This window comes from Enoplosus armatus, chromosome 18 (assembly GCF_043641665.1).
Source record: "Enoplosus armatus isolate fEnoArm2 chromosome 18, fEnoArm2.hap1, whole genome shotgun sequence".
Classification (NCBI taxonomy): Eukaryota; Metazoa; Chordata; class Actinopteri; order Centrarchiformes; family Enoplosidae; genus Enoplosus; species Enoplosus armatus.
This window is the reverse complement of record NC_092197.1, coordinates 17,502,561-17,516,267: the sequence shown is the minus strand read 5'-3', so window position 1 is coordinate 17,516,267 and position 13,707 is coordinate 17,502,561. Positions and strand designations below refer to the sequence as shown.

General features: G+C 40.3%; 1 protein-coding gene across 1 annotated transcript in view; it reads left to right on the top strand.

Annotated features, from left to right (window-relative positions):
- The window catches only part of LOC139301668 (collagen alpha-1(V) chain), a 35,025-nt gene that overhangs the window by 4,604 nt on the left and 16,714 nt on the right, over positions 1-13,707 (top strand). The window contains exons 8-22 of the mRNA XM_070925110.1: positions 542-595; positions 1,195-1,239; positions 1,329-1,382; positions 1,616-1,660; positions 1,769-1,822; positions 1,942-1,986; positions 3,053-3,106; positions 3,736-3,789; positions 4,692-4,799; positions 6,596-6,640; positions 8,733-8,777; positions 10,229-10,282; positions 10,410-10,463; positions 11,747-11,800; positions 12,097-12,150. Of these exons, the coding sequence (XP_070781211.1) occupies positions 542-595; positions 1,195-1,239; positions 1,329-1,382; positions 1,616-1,660; positions 1,769-1,822; positions 1,942-1,986; positions 3,053-3,106; positions 3,736-3,789; positions 4,692-4,799; positions 6,596-6,640; positions 8,733-8,777; positions 10,229-10,282; positions 10,410-10,463; positions 11,747-11,800; positions 12,097-12,150 (819 nt within the window). The remainder of the gene's footprint in view (positions 1-541; positions 596-1,194; positions 1,240-1,328; positions 1,383-1,615; positions 1,661-1,768; positions 1,823-1,941; positions 1,987-3,052; positions 3,107-3,735; positions 3,790-4,691; positions 4,800-6,595; positions 6,641-8,732; positions 8,778-10,228; positions 10,283-10,409; positions 10,464-11,746; positions 11,801-12,096; positions 12,151-13,707) is intronic.

The window sequence follows — 13,707 nt, the reverse complement described above, 5'->3', positions numbered from 1 at the left end:
TAAGTGCAACAAACCCAACAATTTCTGCAGGGATTTTACATTGTATTCTTAACCCTGGGGAAGAGAGTAGAAGGTTCATAAGCCAGGAGCATTTCTCCTTTATCTGGGACATTAAGATGCTTGTACATACAGACATGTACAATCTACAGGGTCAATTTAAAACTGTGAGAATGAGAGTCACAGCTGTCTTTGTGTAATACATGTCTTATACATCCGACTGGTGTAACATGAGGGGGACAAAACAAACAATCAGCTTTTGTGAAAGAAAGACATGCGCTTCTGAATCCATTTTAATCCCTAATCCAGTCCCTCTTTGAACTTTGAGTTCCAAGCAGCGAGCCACTTTCTCTTCGGTCTATTCTCGGGTTTACTTTGATTCCTCTTGGCAAGAAATCAGAATCTCTGCCTCTTAGTATTTGCACAGGCACTCTGACCAGTGGGAAGTTATCTGTTAATCCTCACTTTGAATACTGTGTTTTCTATGGATTTTAATGGTATATTGTTATTAAGTTGTCATTGAACTCCTGAATCTTCTCTGCAGGGGCCTCAGGGGATACGAGGGGGCTACGGACTAGAGGGGCCCCGTGGGCCTGATGTGAGTGATGTGCCATTCGACTCTAGTTGCAACCATTAAAAGCTACTGTTTGGTTTTCACACTATTCTCACTGCTTCACTCTACTTTCGCGTGGTGATGTTGACATTTAAAGGATTAGTTCAACAAAAAAGAATAAATTAGCTCCTGTATTTATACTGTACATCGGCCCCATTCCCAACAATTGAGCTTGGCTTCTTTTTGTGGTTTACCCTCAAAAAATACGTACGATGTTTAGCATTTTTATTTAAAACAGCTTGTTTTGAAGCCTATGTTGAAGTAAATATAGAAAGAGAAAAAAGGAAATATTAGAGTTTTGAAACCACAGTGTCATCTTTTGGCCATAGAAGACCTGGACATTGCAGCATGAGCAATTTGGGGAAATTGCTGCTGTACCAATTGGAGGTTGAGAATGACCTGCTGTTTACAGTCTGTATTTGGCTTTTATACAAACTTCAATATAGTTAATAGAGTAAATTAGGGGTGAGTGATTAAGGAATTATCCCTTTTAAAGTGATCATACGGTTGCGTTCATTGTGAGAGACTCTGAACTATGTCCAGTACGGTGTATCATTCATGCTGTTATGAACTTGTTCTCCCAGGGGGAGAGTGGACTGGATGGCCCTCCAGGTCTGCTCGGGACGACGGTAAGCACACAGACAGATTAGATGATAAAGTGTTTGTCCGTTAGTGTCAATTCTGAATATATGTACATTTGTTTGTGTGTGTATCACAGGGCGCACCAGGTTTTACAGGACAAGTTGGCAGTCAAGGAGTTAATGGCTCAAGGGTAAGACAATTGTATTATATGTCAGTAATATGCAAGTTACAGGTGGATTTCCCCTTTAAGGGCTGCAACTAATCATTACTTAAATGTTTCACTTAATCGATTATTTGTTAGACTGTGAAATGTTCCACCTTAAAATTTCCAAGGGCCAAGGTGCCAAAAATTGCTTGTTTTGTCCAACCAACACTGCAAAACCCCAAATATTTTGTGCATGAACCGTTCATCATTTCTTTCAGGGGGACCTGGGACCTGCTGGCAGTGTTGGTCCCAAAGGCCCACAGGTATAAGTTTTGCTTGGTTATATATATGCTGCAGTTATTCAACTTGCAGGAAATGTTCAGACGCTGTGTTTGGCATAAAATGTGTTACCTTCCTTTTCTTTCTATCAGGGGCCTCCGGGTTTAGAGGGACAGATGGGACCTCCAGGACTCCGGGGACCCCAAGTGAGTACAGTTCAAGGCAAGACTGTTAATGGAGACGTTTGACTTGTCGGGCTGCTGCTTCATTCACTTTGCAGCCGGTAAAGTGCAGGAGGTTAAAGTCAATCTGTGCATTTTAACAGGGACATCCAGGACTGATCGGTGCTCCTGGACCTAAAGGAGATCCTGTAAGTTTGTTCTTGTCAACTTAATCTTGTCCCCTTTTTTTCTTCTTTTGTTTTCTAAACCGAATCTTAAAAATGATGAACGAACTTGAACTGAACGGCACCAGGTACTCTTAACCATGAGGTCATGGTTGAACTGTATCAACTAAGTAAACTTGTCTCCGACTGCTTTTCTGATGTACACTAATTATTTATGTTTATGAAATACAGACCAGGAATCAAAACAGTTGACCTGTGGTAGGGGAATACATTTTAGATCCATGATCTCTGCTGTATGTCAGGTCCGTGAATCCAAACATCCCATCTCAGGGTTTGGGTCCTGGAACCTCTAGTGGGAAGTGTCCTGGTTTACCACTTTAAGCCAGTTTATTTCAGTTGTGAAAAAGAAAAATTGGTATTTTGGTGGTTTATATTTGAGGTACGGCCCCATGCATGACTGAAGGAAAAATGCAAAGTGGAACTAAAGTTCAATAAATGTTGGGACAGTTAAACAAAAGTGCATTTAATGCTAGCAGCTGTCAGATTAGCAAAGATTTATTCAGACAGCAAAATGTAATGTTAAGTACAATGGACAGACTTTTGGGGGGAAAAAAGAAAAACAGGCGGTGCTCATCAAGAAAACATGTAATTTATCTTGCTCTCAAGTTCAGTGGCATTGTTGTAAAGCCGTGTCTCTTTTACGCTGCATAAAAGAGACAAGGTACTAAGTAATTAAAAGATCAGTTTAATTTTCATCATGAACAGGTTTTTTCACTTATATGATATTCGCTGAGGCTCATTTTGTTGCTGATTTCCACAATGTTATAAATGGTTGATAAAATCTAAAAGGGAAACGGGGAGGTGGCTCGAAATTTCATTCTGCTTCCGAAAGATGAGCATGACAAAAGGTTTGAGCACCACTGGTTTAGGCCACTTTGGTAAGGTTAACAGTCCAAAGTATCTAGTAGCATGTATCAACATGTAGCGACAGATGATAGTGAATGTTTGACCGTCTAAGAAAAGAGAATACAGTATCTAATCCTTTGTTTTCCCTTCTGTGATGTTTCTTTTCCTTTTGTTTTCATATCAGGGGCCTGTGGGGCCCATTGGTGCCCGGGGGGATCCCGGTTTTGAGGGGCCCATGGTGAGTTGCGCTTGAACATATTCTCCAGGGCATTACATCATTACTTTACAGTCAAACACATGTAGCTACACACTGTAAGAGCAGACTAGATGTCTGGAGGAGTGTTGCAGTGGGTAGTGTTGGATTCAGTCCCAGCTGTCTGGAGGGTTTTGAGAGTGATGCTGCAACGTCTATCACCACAGCAGCCTGTATACTTTGCAGTTCACACAGACAGACCGTAAATATATGTGTTCATTGATCTCGACAAGAACCCTGTAGGTAGACAGCATGCTGTCCTGCAGCCTCGCAGTGCCATCTACTGGTTGTAGTGTCTCAATGGATCATGGTGTGATGCTTTGAGACACTGAAGCACTGTGTTTCTCTTCATTCTTATGATGCAAGGCAAAGGCAGAAAAATTTGACAATAAAGTCAAATCAAATCAAATTCTCTGCTGGGCTTTACGGGAGTGTAACTCGTTCCACAGATTTATTCTTTAATCTTCCATCTTTACATTATTTACAGGGTGCACCAGGGAGACAGGGTCCTATGGGTTTTCCCGGGGTAACGGTAGGTGTCTATTATAGATTTACAAACATATTTACTGTAAAACATTATTGGCTGAACCTCTCTTTGACAATTTTTTTTACAGGGTAAAAGGGGACCAGATGGGGACAAGGGGGATCCAGGACCTAAAGGCGACAAAGTAGGTGCTGGGAACTTTCTGTTCAACACTGAAAGAAGAGAATGATACAGTCTCTAGAGTTTCTTAAAGGAATAGCTCAACATTTTGGGAAATATACTTATTCACTTTCTAGAGAGTTAGATGAGAAGATTGATACCACGCTCATGTCTGTAAGAGAAATACTATATGAAGCTCTAGCCAGCAGCCATTTAGCTTAGCTTAGCACAAAGACTGGAAATGCGGAAAAAGCTTGCCTGGCTCTGTCCAAAGCTAAAAGTTCATTTTTGAGATGAAACTCAAAAATCATCTCAAAAATGTTGCCAAAGAGCAAAAAGAAGAATTTAACGCCTTAGAGCTTCTAGTCGCATTTCGGAAATCGCCAAAAAACTATAGCGGGTACTATAGTCAAAGGACTTGAAACAATGAGAAAATATGAATAGAACAGCTGCTGCGACACATAAAGAGGGAATGGTTTAACATGTGGTTAGATTAGTCTTATTAGTTCTAATATTAGAACAGTTTGGATTTAGTTTGGTTATATCAATATCATATTTAAACTCCAAATTCATTCAGATGAAGGCAACATGATTCCAAGTTCGTGTTTTTGTCCTGTGGAGAAAGGCAGACTGTCTGTATGTGACTCTTACGACAGTTCTGGACCACTTGTGAATTTTGTTGGAACCTAAAGAGGGTACGAGAAAACTGGTGAATTTCTTGAATTCTCTTTAAAGTCTTGACCAGGCAAAGTCACTTCTCTCTGCTGGTCGCCCGGCAACCTCAGGGTGACAACAAAACTCCACAAACCAAATAAGCACGTTTCCCAAAATGCAACACTATTCCTCTAACGTCTCATGTACTGTGTGATTCAGAAAGGTCTCTGCCTTTTTAGAATGAGACAATGTTTCTTTCTGATTTTATCTCAGGGTATTCAAGGGGCAGCAGGTATTAGGGGTCCTCAGGGAGAGAGGGGCCCCACCGGCTTCCCAGGTTTCCTTGGCACCAAGGGCCAGCCTGGCCCCACAGGCACTGAGGTACAGTGTGCAGCACGGTGGTTAACGTTCATCTAACACTGATCTACATGAGTCGCTGTGTACAATGAAAAAATTATTTCCAAGGTCAGCATTGAACTTTGACACCTAGTAAACAACAAGAAGGTCATGCTTAGAAAAGTAAAACATGTTTTCCGATAACTTGCCACTTTTTAGCGATAACAAGTTGATTTACACAAACAACAAGCAAAATAAGCTCCATTGCCTGATTTTTAACCCACAATGCAGCACAGTATTTTCAGCATAATATTATATTGCATATTATTTTAACGGGGAGAAAGAAGCTGCCTGGTGTCGGTGAAAAAGGCGATACGCTTGACTGATTTTATATTTCTTCATTCAGGGCACAAATGGAGAAACTGGTCCTCAGGGAAAACAGGGCGGCCGTGGGTTAAAGGTCAGTGATGATTTGTGCTCCTGAACACCAAGAAATGTCGGATGACTTCATATGTTGGTCCACACGTCACATTTAACTGGGAAACATTAGAGCTTCCAGTGGCCTCCTGCATGTGAATATAACAATCCAATATTGTGAAGTGAATGACTGCAATAACATAACTTTAACACGCTCCCGACTGTTTCTGCACACGGCCATTGCACAGGAATATTTAGTGTTTGAAATTAAAACATGAGAAAAGTAATAAAGCCTTGCAAGCCAGCATGCAAGTGAATATGTCTCTGTGAAACTCAACTTTTAATTGGACTCACACTTCACAGCTGGACTCACTTTCAGCCCTCTGCTGAAGGTTCAATCTGTTGTTAAAAAATAAGCTTAAGCTGCATTTTGTTTGTCTATCTTTCAGACACGTGGTAAAATCTCGAGAGGAGATTTTGATGATTAAAAATGAATCCACAATTTACAGTTTGACTAATGACTCCAGGCACGATAGGTGTCTCCAAACAGTTTTTAGCAGTACGTGCATGATGTATTGACATTCATTAATCTCTCAAGTGTGTCATTCGTGGGGCCAAGTGGTTACAGTCATAATGGCTAGGGGGAAAATAGAAGCATGTCATCCATGTCAAATAGTTAATTTAAAATGAAGTGAAAAGGGATATAAAATGTTTTCTGGCTGTTGTTCTGTTGGTGAGTGAAGCACAAGAGACAAACGTACTGAATGAACTTTACTTAACTATCAGCAGCAGCTAACAGTGGTAGCATACATGGCTTAGCATACCAGACTCTACTCCGCTACTTACAGCCTTACTGGACTCCCTATGCACATTCTTATAGAGACACCTACTGGCCAGGCAGTGTAGTGTCAGTGACAGTCTCTGACAGTATCAGAGTCCACATCACGTGCACATGTGTCTGTGAACACAACAAATGAGACTTGAATGATGATGGCGATAAAATAAGTAATAACTAAATCTAAACAATAAACATTTTGTGACTCTATAACATAGAAATATCACATGACATTTCTGCTTTCTCACTCGTTTTAAGAATACAAACACACAAAGTAACACAAATGAAACGCAGTCTTGTAGTGGAAATTGATGCTCAGCCACAGTCACTAATATCTGAGCCTCCTTGAAGGGGAACAGGGGACCAGACGGACGTACCGGCAAACCAGGACCCAGAGGCAACAAGGTATTACAATAACATTAAAATGATGGATTAATATGAACAATATAGAAACCTTTTTTTTTTTTCCAAATTGGAGCTGGCATCATCTGTCCATTATCTATCTATTTTCATTTTCCTAACAAAGCTGCTTTGTAACCCACTCCATTAGGTATTTGATATTGACGTCGTCTTTTGTTCTTTTCTCCAGGGTCGGACTGGACAGAGGGGTCACGCTGGCCAGCCAGGCCCTTCGGTAAACTTAGAGCCTGTCAGAAATGATTCGAAATATAGTCGACCCTGAATTATCTATAGCTCTGGGCATATGTTCAAAATGCTTATATCTGATTTTATTTCCACCCGCTTTATCAAGTAATGTTTAGATGTTTTACACTGCAGAAAGAGTTCTACAGGATGAACAGTTTGCGTGTGTGTGTTTTTGGTTGATCCCTCCCAGGGTGTGATGGGGCCACCTGGACCAGAGGGAGCAGAAGGAAAGCCTGGTACACAGGTTCCCATTCTCTATCATATTTCAATCCCATCACCTGTAAATGCTGTGTGTTCTTGTGTTATGTCTATGTGTCCTCTACTTCCTGCCACATATTGTACAAGCATTTATTATTCTGTGAATTCTTTTTTTTTTTTAATTATGTGGACCTATTTCACACACATCTCATTACCCGTCTTGATTTTTAGTCCCAGTTTTGTGTCTTTTAGAGGGTACAGGTGATGAGTGTAGAGGGAAGTGACACCTCACTGCACATTTTCTCACATCACTTCTTTAAAGAGAAATGCTTCTCTGAATACGAGATTTTATTTAAGATTAAAGGAGTGACATACTGTGCTGAGATGGAAGTGTCCTCAAACTGTCCAAATGGACTCCCAAGTTGAGTTGAGGTTACTCTTATGTAGCAGTTGTTGGTTTTGACAGCAGGAGGCAGTCTTAGTACAGTACAGTAGCACTGTGGTGAGCTGTTGTACAGTAAGTGGTGCAGAGTTCATGCTGTATCTCTCTGTCTCATGTATACATTACTGTAGTTGGTCCAATAGTGAAAGAAAGCACTTAACTTGACTGTGAGGTTTGTTTAATGCCAATAGAGGGATACACTTCAAAATGATTCCATCTTCATAATTAACAATTAGTCAATTTATTGATTTGCCTTTTGTTTCATTAATTGCAGTGATTTTGATCATAGCTGAATAATTCAAGTCATTTTGTTTTTTATCAAAAATGTCAAAACATTCTCTGGTTCTAGCTTCTCAGATGTGAGGATGTGCTACTATTCTTTGTTTTATATCATTTTGTGCTGTTGGTTGGACAGAACAAGCACTTTGAAGACATCACCCTGGCCTCTGGGAACTTGTGATGAGCAACTCAGTCATTTTATTTGACTAAAGGATTCATCATTTAACTATAAGAAGTTATTTGCAGTCCTAAATTGGGGACTCAGTTCTCCACCGTAGTTCCACTTGTATCAAAACAGTGTCTGGATTTTAAGAAAATGTGTAGAAACAAAAAAAAAAAAAGTTTTAATGAAAAAGAAATTATTTGACATTTTGGGACAATTGCTTTCTTGCTGAAGGGGCTAGCTGAGAAGATCGATACTACAATACTACAACCAGGAGACAGTTAGCTTAGCTTAGCACAAATACTGGAAACAGGGGGAAACAGCTAGCCTGGCTCAGCACCTTTAAATGTCAATAATTAACATGTTGTATCTACTCCGTTAAATTCGTACATCCGCCAGAGTCTTGTCTTCCCCCTGAGGTTGCCAGATCAAATAAATAGTACAGCACATAAATCCCCTGCAGATGTATTTAACCTTTTAGAAAGGTATTTATGCCTCAGCAAGTCCCTCATCTCATTCTGCCACCTGGCTGCCACAAGGCTCTTCGTACCTTGTGGCATGAAAGCTGCAAAGTGTATGTGAGCAGAGGGCAGCAGAGCACCAGCGTAGTATGATATCAACTCAGGCTGAAAATTATTGTTTACAGTATATTCACTATTTACCATGACCACATTATTTCCCTAACCTCAACCAAGTGGTTTTCGTTGCCTTAACTTCCATAACATATTGCAATCATTTGTAAACATGTATGGACTTTGTTGACAAGAGACAGAAAGCTGTACTAATCATCTTGTGGCTGTAGCGTCATATTTAATGAGCAGATGTATTCATAGCAAATAGTAAATTAGCATATTTCTCAAACTGATGAACTATAACTTTAAGATTAAATGACTTGATAATTCATCATTTTATGAATTAAAGTGATGATATTTACTCTTTGCACTGTGAAAACGCCTGCCGTTTAATAACTGCATTGTTGGTTCTCTGTGTCTGTTGTAGGGTCCCTCCGGTGTAGCTGGCAGTGCTGGCAGTAAAGGACCAACGGTAAGACTGTTGGCCTCAGGATGACCTCACCATTCAGCGTATGACATCATCTCTCCAGCTCTGCTTTTCTGGCGCTCTGCCACAAGCTGCAGGGTTCAGCAGAATAAAAACACATTATTACACCTTTACAAGACAAGCCCAGGATTAAATATGGAGGGTTGTATTGATTCATGCACAGGCTGACACAACAAACACTGCCAAAAGAAGTTTTAACAGGACAGAACAGAAATTGCTACCAGCCAGTTAAAGATATCAGGTGTGTTCACTAAAAGTGGCTGAGGCTGACCAGAGTTCATGTAAGCACGTGTGTGTAGGAATCACACACATGCTCACACATATTCTATATAGTATAGACACATATAGTCTTTGGCCCAAAATATGTGGACACCTCAACATTGCACCTATATGTGATGCCATATTGTGCTGGTTTCTGTAAACCAGTAAGCACAATGAGACTGTTTCTGAGAAATCTGTCTTTACTACTGAAGAGCTCCAGATATACTGCTGCTGAGTAACACGTTTTATATTACCAAATTAACAGTCGCCACATTAATGATTGCTGAAGTTAACAAAGATAAATGGAGCCTGTTCAAGAGTCTTACATTAATTAATCATCAATACATTATCCATACTGACATCTAGGGAGTAGCCTCATGAATCCCATCAAATGAGATGGCCAAGAAACAATTAAGAGGCAGATTGAGCAACTATCAGCAAAATAATGACTCAACTAATTGAAACCAATAATTTAACAGCTCAGTGTAAGTCCGTTAATTGCTAGAAATAAATGATAGTTTGTTGCAAATTTATGCTTTTATATATTTGGTCAGCTTTGCCTTCTCTCATACAGTTCTGTCTCTTTTCACTTGTTTCTTAGCAAATGTTTGATTACTTCTGCTACTTTTCCAGGGCTTTCAAGGAATTGCTGGAGACAGAGGAGCAGACGGCCCACCAGGTTCTCCGGTATGCTTTGTTTTCACTCCGTGGTTGTGTCATTTGGAAGACAAAGGACTTAAAGAACGTCACTACTGTTTTAAACCGAGTTTTTCAGAGTCGAGGCAGCCAGGAAGGAAGTTTGTTTGAGTTGTCGAATCCTCTGAAGCATATAGCTCGAGAAAGAGCAGTTGGGTTGATTGAGAATCTATTTCCTGTGAAACAAAAGTTGAGAAACTAAGCTGAGCTAAAACATCGTGGTGATATCAATCTTCTAATCTAACTTCCAGTTAAGACAGCAAACAAGCATGTTTCCAAAAATGTCAGAGATTTCTTTGAATGTACACTTGATCAGCAGCATCCTTGTTTTCACTGTCAGTGTTGTCAGTAAGTGCCACATGGTGTTTGGGCTGATGTAATGTCTGTGCTGCCCTGCAAATCTGATTGGCTGAACAGATAACCAGATGGTATTGATTGGTAATTTTGACCTTTGGTGACAGAGTACTTTTATCTGACAGGGGCCACCGGGGAAAGCAGGACCTCCAGGATCACCAGGACCCCCAGGAGACAAGGTGAGTCCACAGGCACAGAGCAGTCATGACCTCTACTGCATCAACACACACACACAGGTATCTTTTGTATGTGTGTAGTTTGTCATTATGTGCTATGTAGATATGTGTGTCGCGTGTGTTTTCTCAGGGTTTCACAGGGAAGCCAGGCATGGAGGGACCTCAGGGCCTAGTAGGCATGTATGTAAGTGATTCTACAGAGAATGCACCTGTACGACCTTTTCACAGCATATTCATAATGTATTCAGAATATACAGTACATGAATAGTATACTGTATCATTGCACATTAAGACACTTTTAAGACAGCACAGATTCTTACCGGTACGTGTTAATCAGTTGAAATCAACAACAATATCCAGTATGAGTGTACCTAGGCTCATCATTTTCCTCCAGAAAAAGAAAAGAAAATTCTAAAAGGAGTGGATAGAGTCTAATTGATTTTCATGTCCTCACACACACATGCAATTTGTTCTTTTTCCTGCTGGAAAAGGACGTTGTTAACTGAGTATATAGTAAATGATGTCCTGTAGAGAGCACAGCTCAGAAAATTCTTCCGGTAATAAAAAAGGAAGAGGATATTGTGGAACAAATGTAGATGAATTTATGATTATGCACCAGAGTCCTTAGAGAGTCATTAAAAAGCTATAATTTATCATACAAATGATATTCTTCATTTGCCTTCTTGCCGAGAGTTAGATCAGATCATTGTATGCTAAATATGACTCTATAGTCATCAGGTGGTTAGCTTAGCTTAGCATAAAACTAAAAGCCAGGGGAAACAGCTAGCCTGCTGCTTTCGTCCAAGGGTTAAACACACCTGCCTACACCTCTAAAGCTCACTTATTTACACGTTATATCTCGTTTGTTTAAACCACCACCAGGTCCGGTTTCAGCTGCCTCATGCAGGTGGTAAAAATTAAGGGTCGCGTGCTGGAACCAGCCAAAGCTTAGCTAGATATAGCTTTATATTTAGCGTACATATATGAGAGTGGTAGCGATCTCCTCATCTCCTCATCTCTTGGCAAGAAAGCAATTAAGCATACACTCAGTGGCCACATTATTAGGTACACCTGTATGTGAGACTGACAAATCTGCAGCAACTGTTATCATTTTGACATGGAGCATAATCTCTAAAGAATAATGTCAGCACCTTGTTGAATCCATGCCACGAAGAATCCAGGCTGTTCTGAGGGCAAAGGTGTACCTAATGAAGTAGGAGTGTATTTCCCTAAAAGCCAAATTCCTATACAATTCAGATTTATACACATCTTTTAATACTCAAAACAGAAATTGATTATGGTATTTTAGACAAAGAACATAATGAGCCCTACCCACAGTCTGTAAGGTGTGTCACCAATATGGATCCCTACAATTTTCTGGCATATGTTGTGTGGTGTTGAGGAGCCTGTGTGACATTAGCTGATGATGAATGACATTCTTCCATCTGTTGTTCTTTCTACCATCAGGGTATCCAGGGGAACGTGGGCATGCGTGGGTCTCCAGGGTTCATAGGACAAAGGGTAAGGTCATCTTTCTCTCACCCATCTCGAATGTTAAAGCCTCGCAAAGGTGAGCTTTGTTGGTGGAACAAAGGAATGGGAGGGGAGCTTCAAACATGCTGTTGTACATGGGAACAGTTGAGGATGTTAAACAGTGGAGTTCTGAGAGTGAAAAGCCATTTTTAGAAGGCAAAATGATGATGATGTCAATCAGATAAGGAAATTGATATCAGACATTTTTGACAATGTACAGACTTTCGTAGACCACATTGACTGTGAGACATAGCGATGATAATCTCTTCTGTCCTCTGCACCAGGGTGAGCCGGGTTTACGAGGTTTACCTGGGCCTGTTGGGAAGCCAGGACCTGCAGTAAGTGCCTGTAGTTTATTTTTATTTCAAATCTTTCAAACCCTGGGAACTGTTAGGGGTATATGAGAGTAGGACTGAGTATTGTCCAGAGGATTTGATGAAGACAGCAGCTATGATGGGGTCACACCAAGGAGGGGTGGGTAAATAAAAGTAAACCAGTGAAGTGTGCAGCAGGTGTGCAGGGACTGCTGGGTTATGGAGGCGAACGGGTCGCAGTGATTGATTTTGTTGGGGGCACTGGTGGCAAATCTAATGGCACAGTGAGATTGCACATCCACCTGATAGAGGACAAATAGATTGCTCTAATCACTTTCCTCCAGCCTGTCAGGTGACATCCTCAATGGCAAAGCGGTTTTCTCCACATGTTACAGCCAAGTCAAGTCAATTTTATTTATTTAGCCCAACATCACAAATTTTCCTCAGGGGGCTTCACAATCTGTACAGCATATGACACCCTCTGTCCTTACACCCTCGATTCGAAGCTACAACCTGTTCCACTGTGCAGTTTTAGGCCGTGAAGAAGAAAAACTTGCGTGCTCACTGATGGTTTTTGACAAAGTTTGGCCGTCTCTACAGCTTCCCAGTAAGCATGTTTTTTTAGATGTCCTGCTTATACATGACCATTGTCGCAACGGTAATTTCATTTTCATTTACTGTGTAGCAGATGTGTCACAGAACCTGCTACAGGTTGAAATGCTGTATAATAAAAGGTTGTCATGTTTTTTATTTTTGTTTTGACTTTTATTTTACCAGTATAGTCTGTTGAGATCAGGGATTTTTCATGGTCTTTTCTGGCCAAAATGTCAGCATAGTTTACAGGAAATGACAATGACAACAAAAATGAAACAAGACAGCAAAAAACACCAAAAACCCAAAATACAATGGTAAGAAGTAACATAAAGTTAGCACATTTTTCACCCAGCAGAGTTGATATATTAAGTGTCCTTAAACACACACTTGTAGCAGAGAAATGCAGGTACATGCACACACAAACCTCATGACACACCTTTTTTTTCTCATACATACTCCTCTGCTTCGGTGAAGTTGTATATGAATCTGAAAGGTCAAACTTTCTTTTTGAAACTCGTCAACGTTTCTGCACCCTTTAAATCAGTCCTCCTCTTTTGGTTGGTTAGATTTGGGAATAAGAAAATCTCTCTTGTATGGAAAGAGTTACTTTCAGTAATGGAAGTGGGACTGTTTTTCTGAAGTTCACTCCTTGTGCACAGTCCTCCCTGCAGTGACATTGGACACACTTTTTGCTCACTGCTGTGGTAAAATCCATCAATCTGTCATAGAGTAAAGTTATACAGTTTTAAAAAGGTGAACTCATCAGCTACTGGCTTGAACACTAAATATTATGGTAAACTAAATGCTTTTGTGTCCACATCACTGAATGCATTGAAAGCCACACTCGTCATGGTTGAAAATAATCCTGTCAACAAAAGGAACAAATGGACAACCTGAGTGAGATTCTACATTTTGCGGGGAAAGTTTTTCAGAATATTGTTTCTATACTTTATTCTCAGAGGGAATAAAAGAAAATGTAATAAGAGC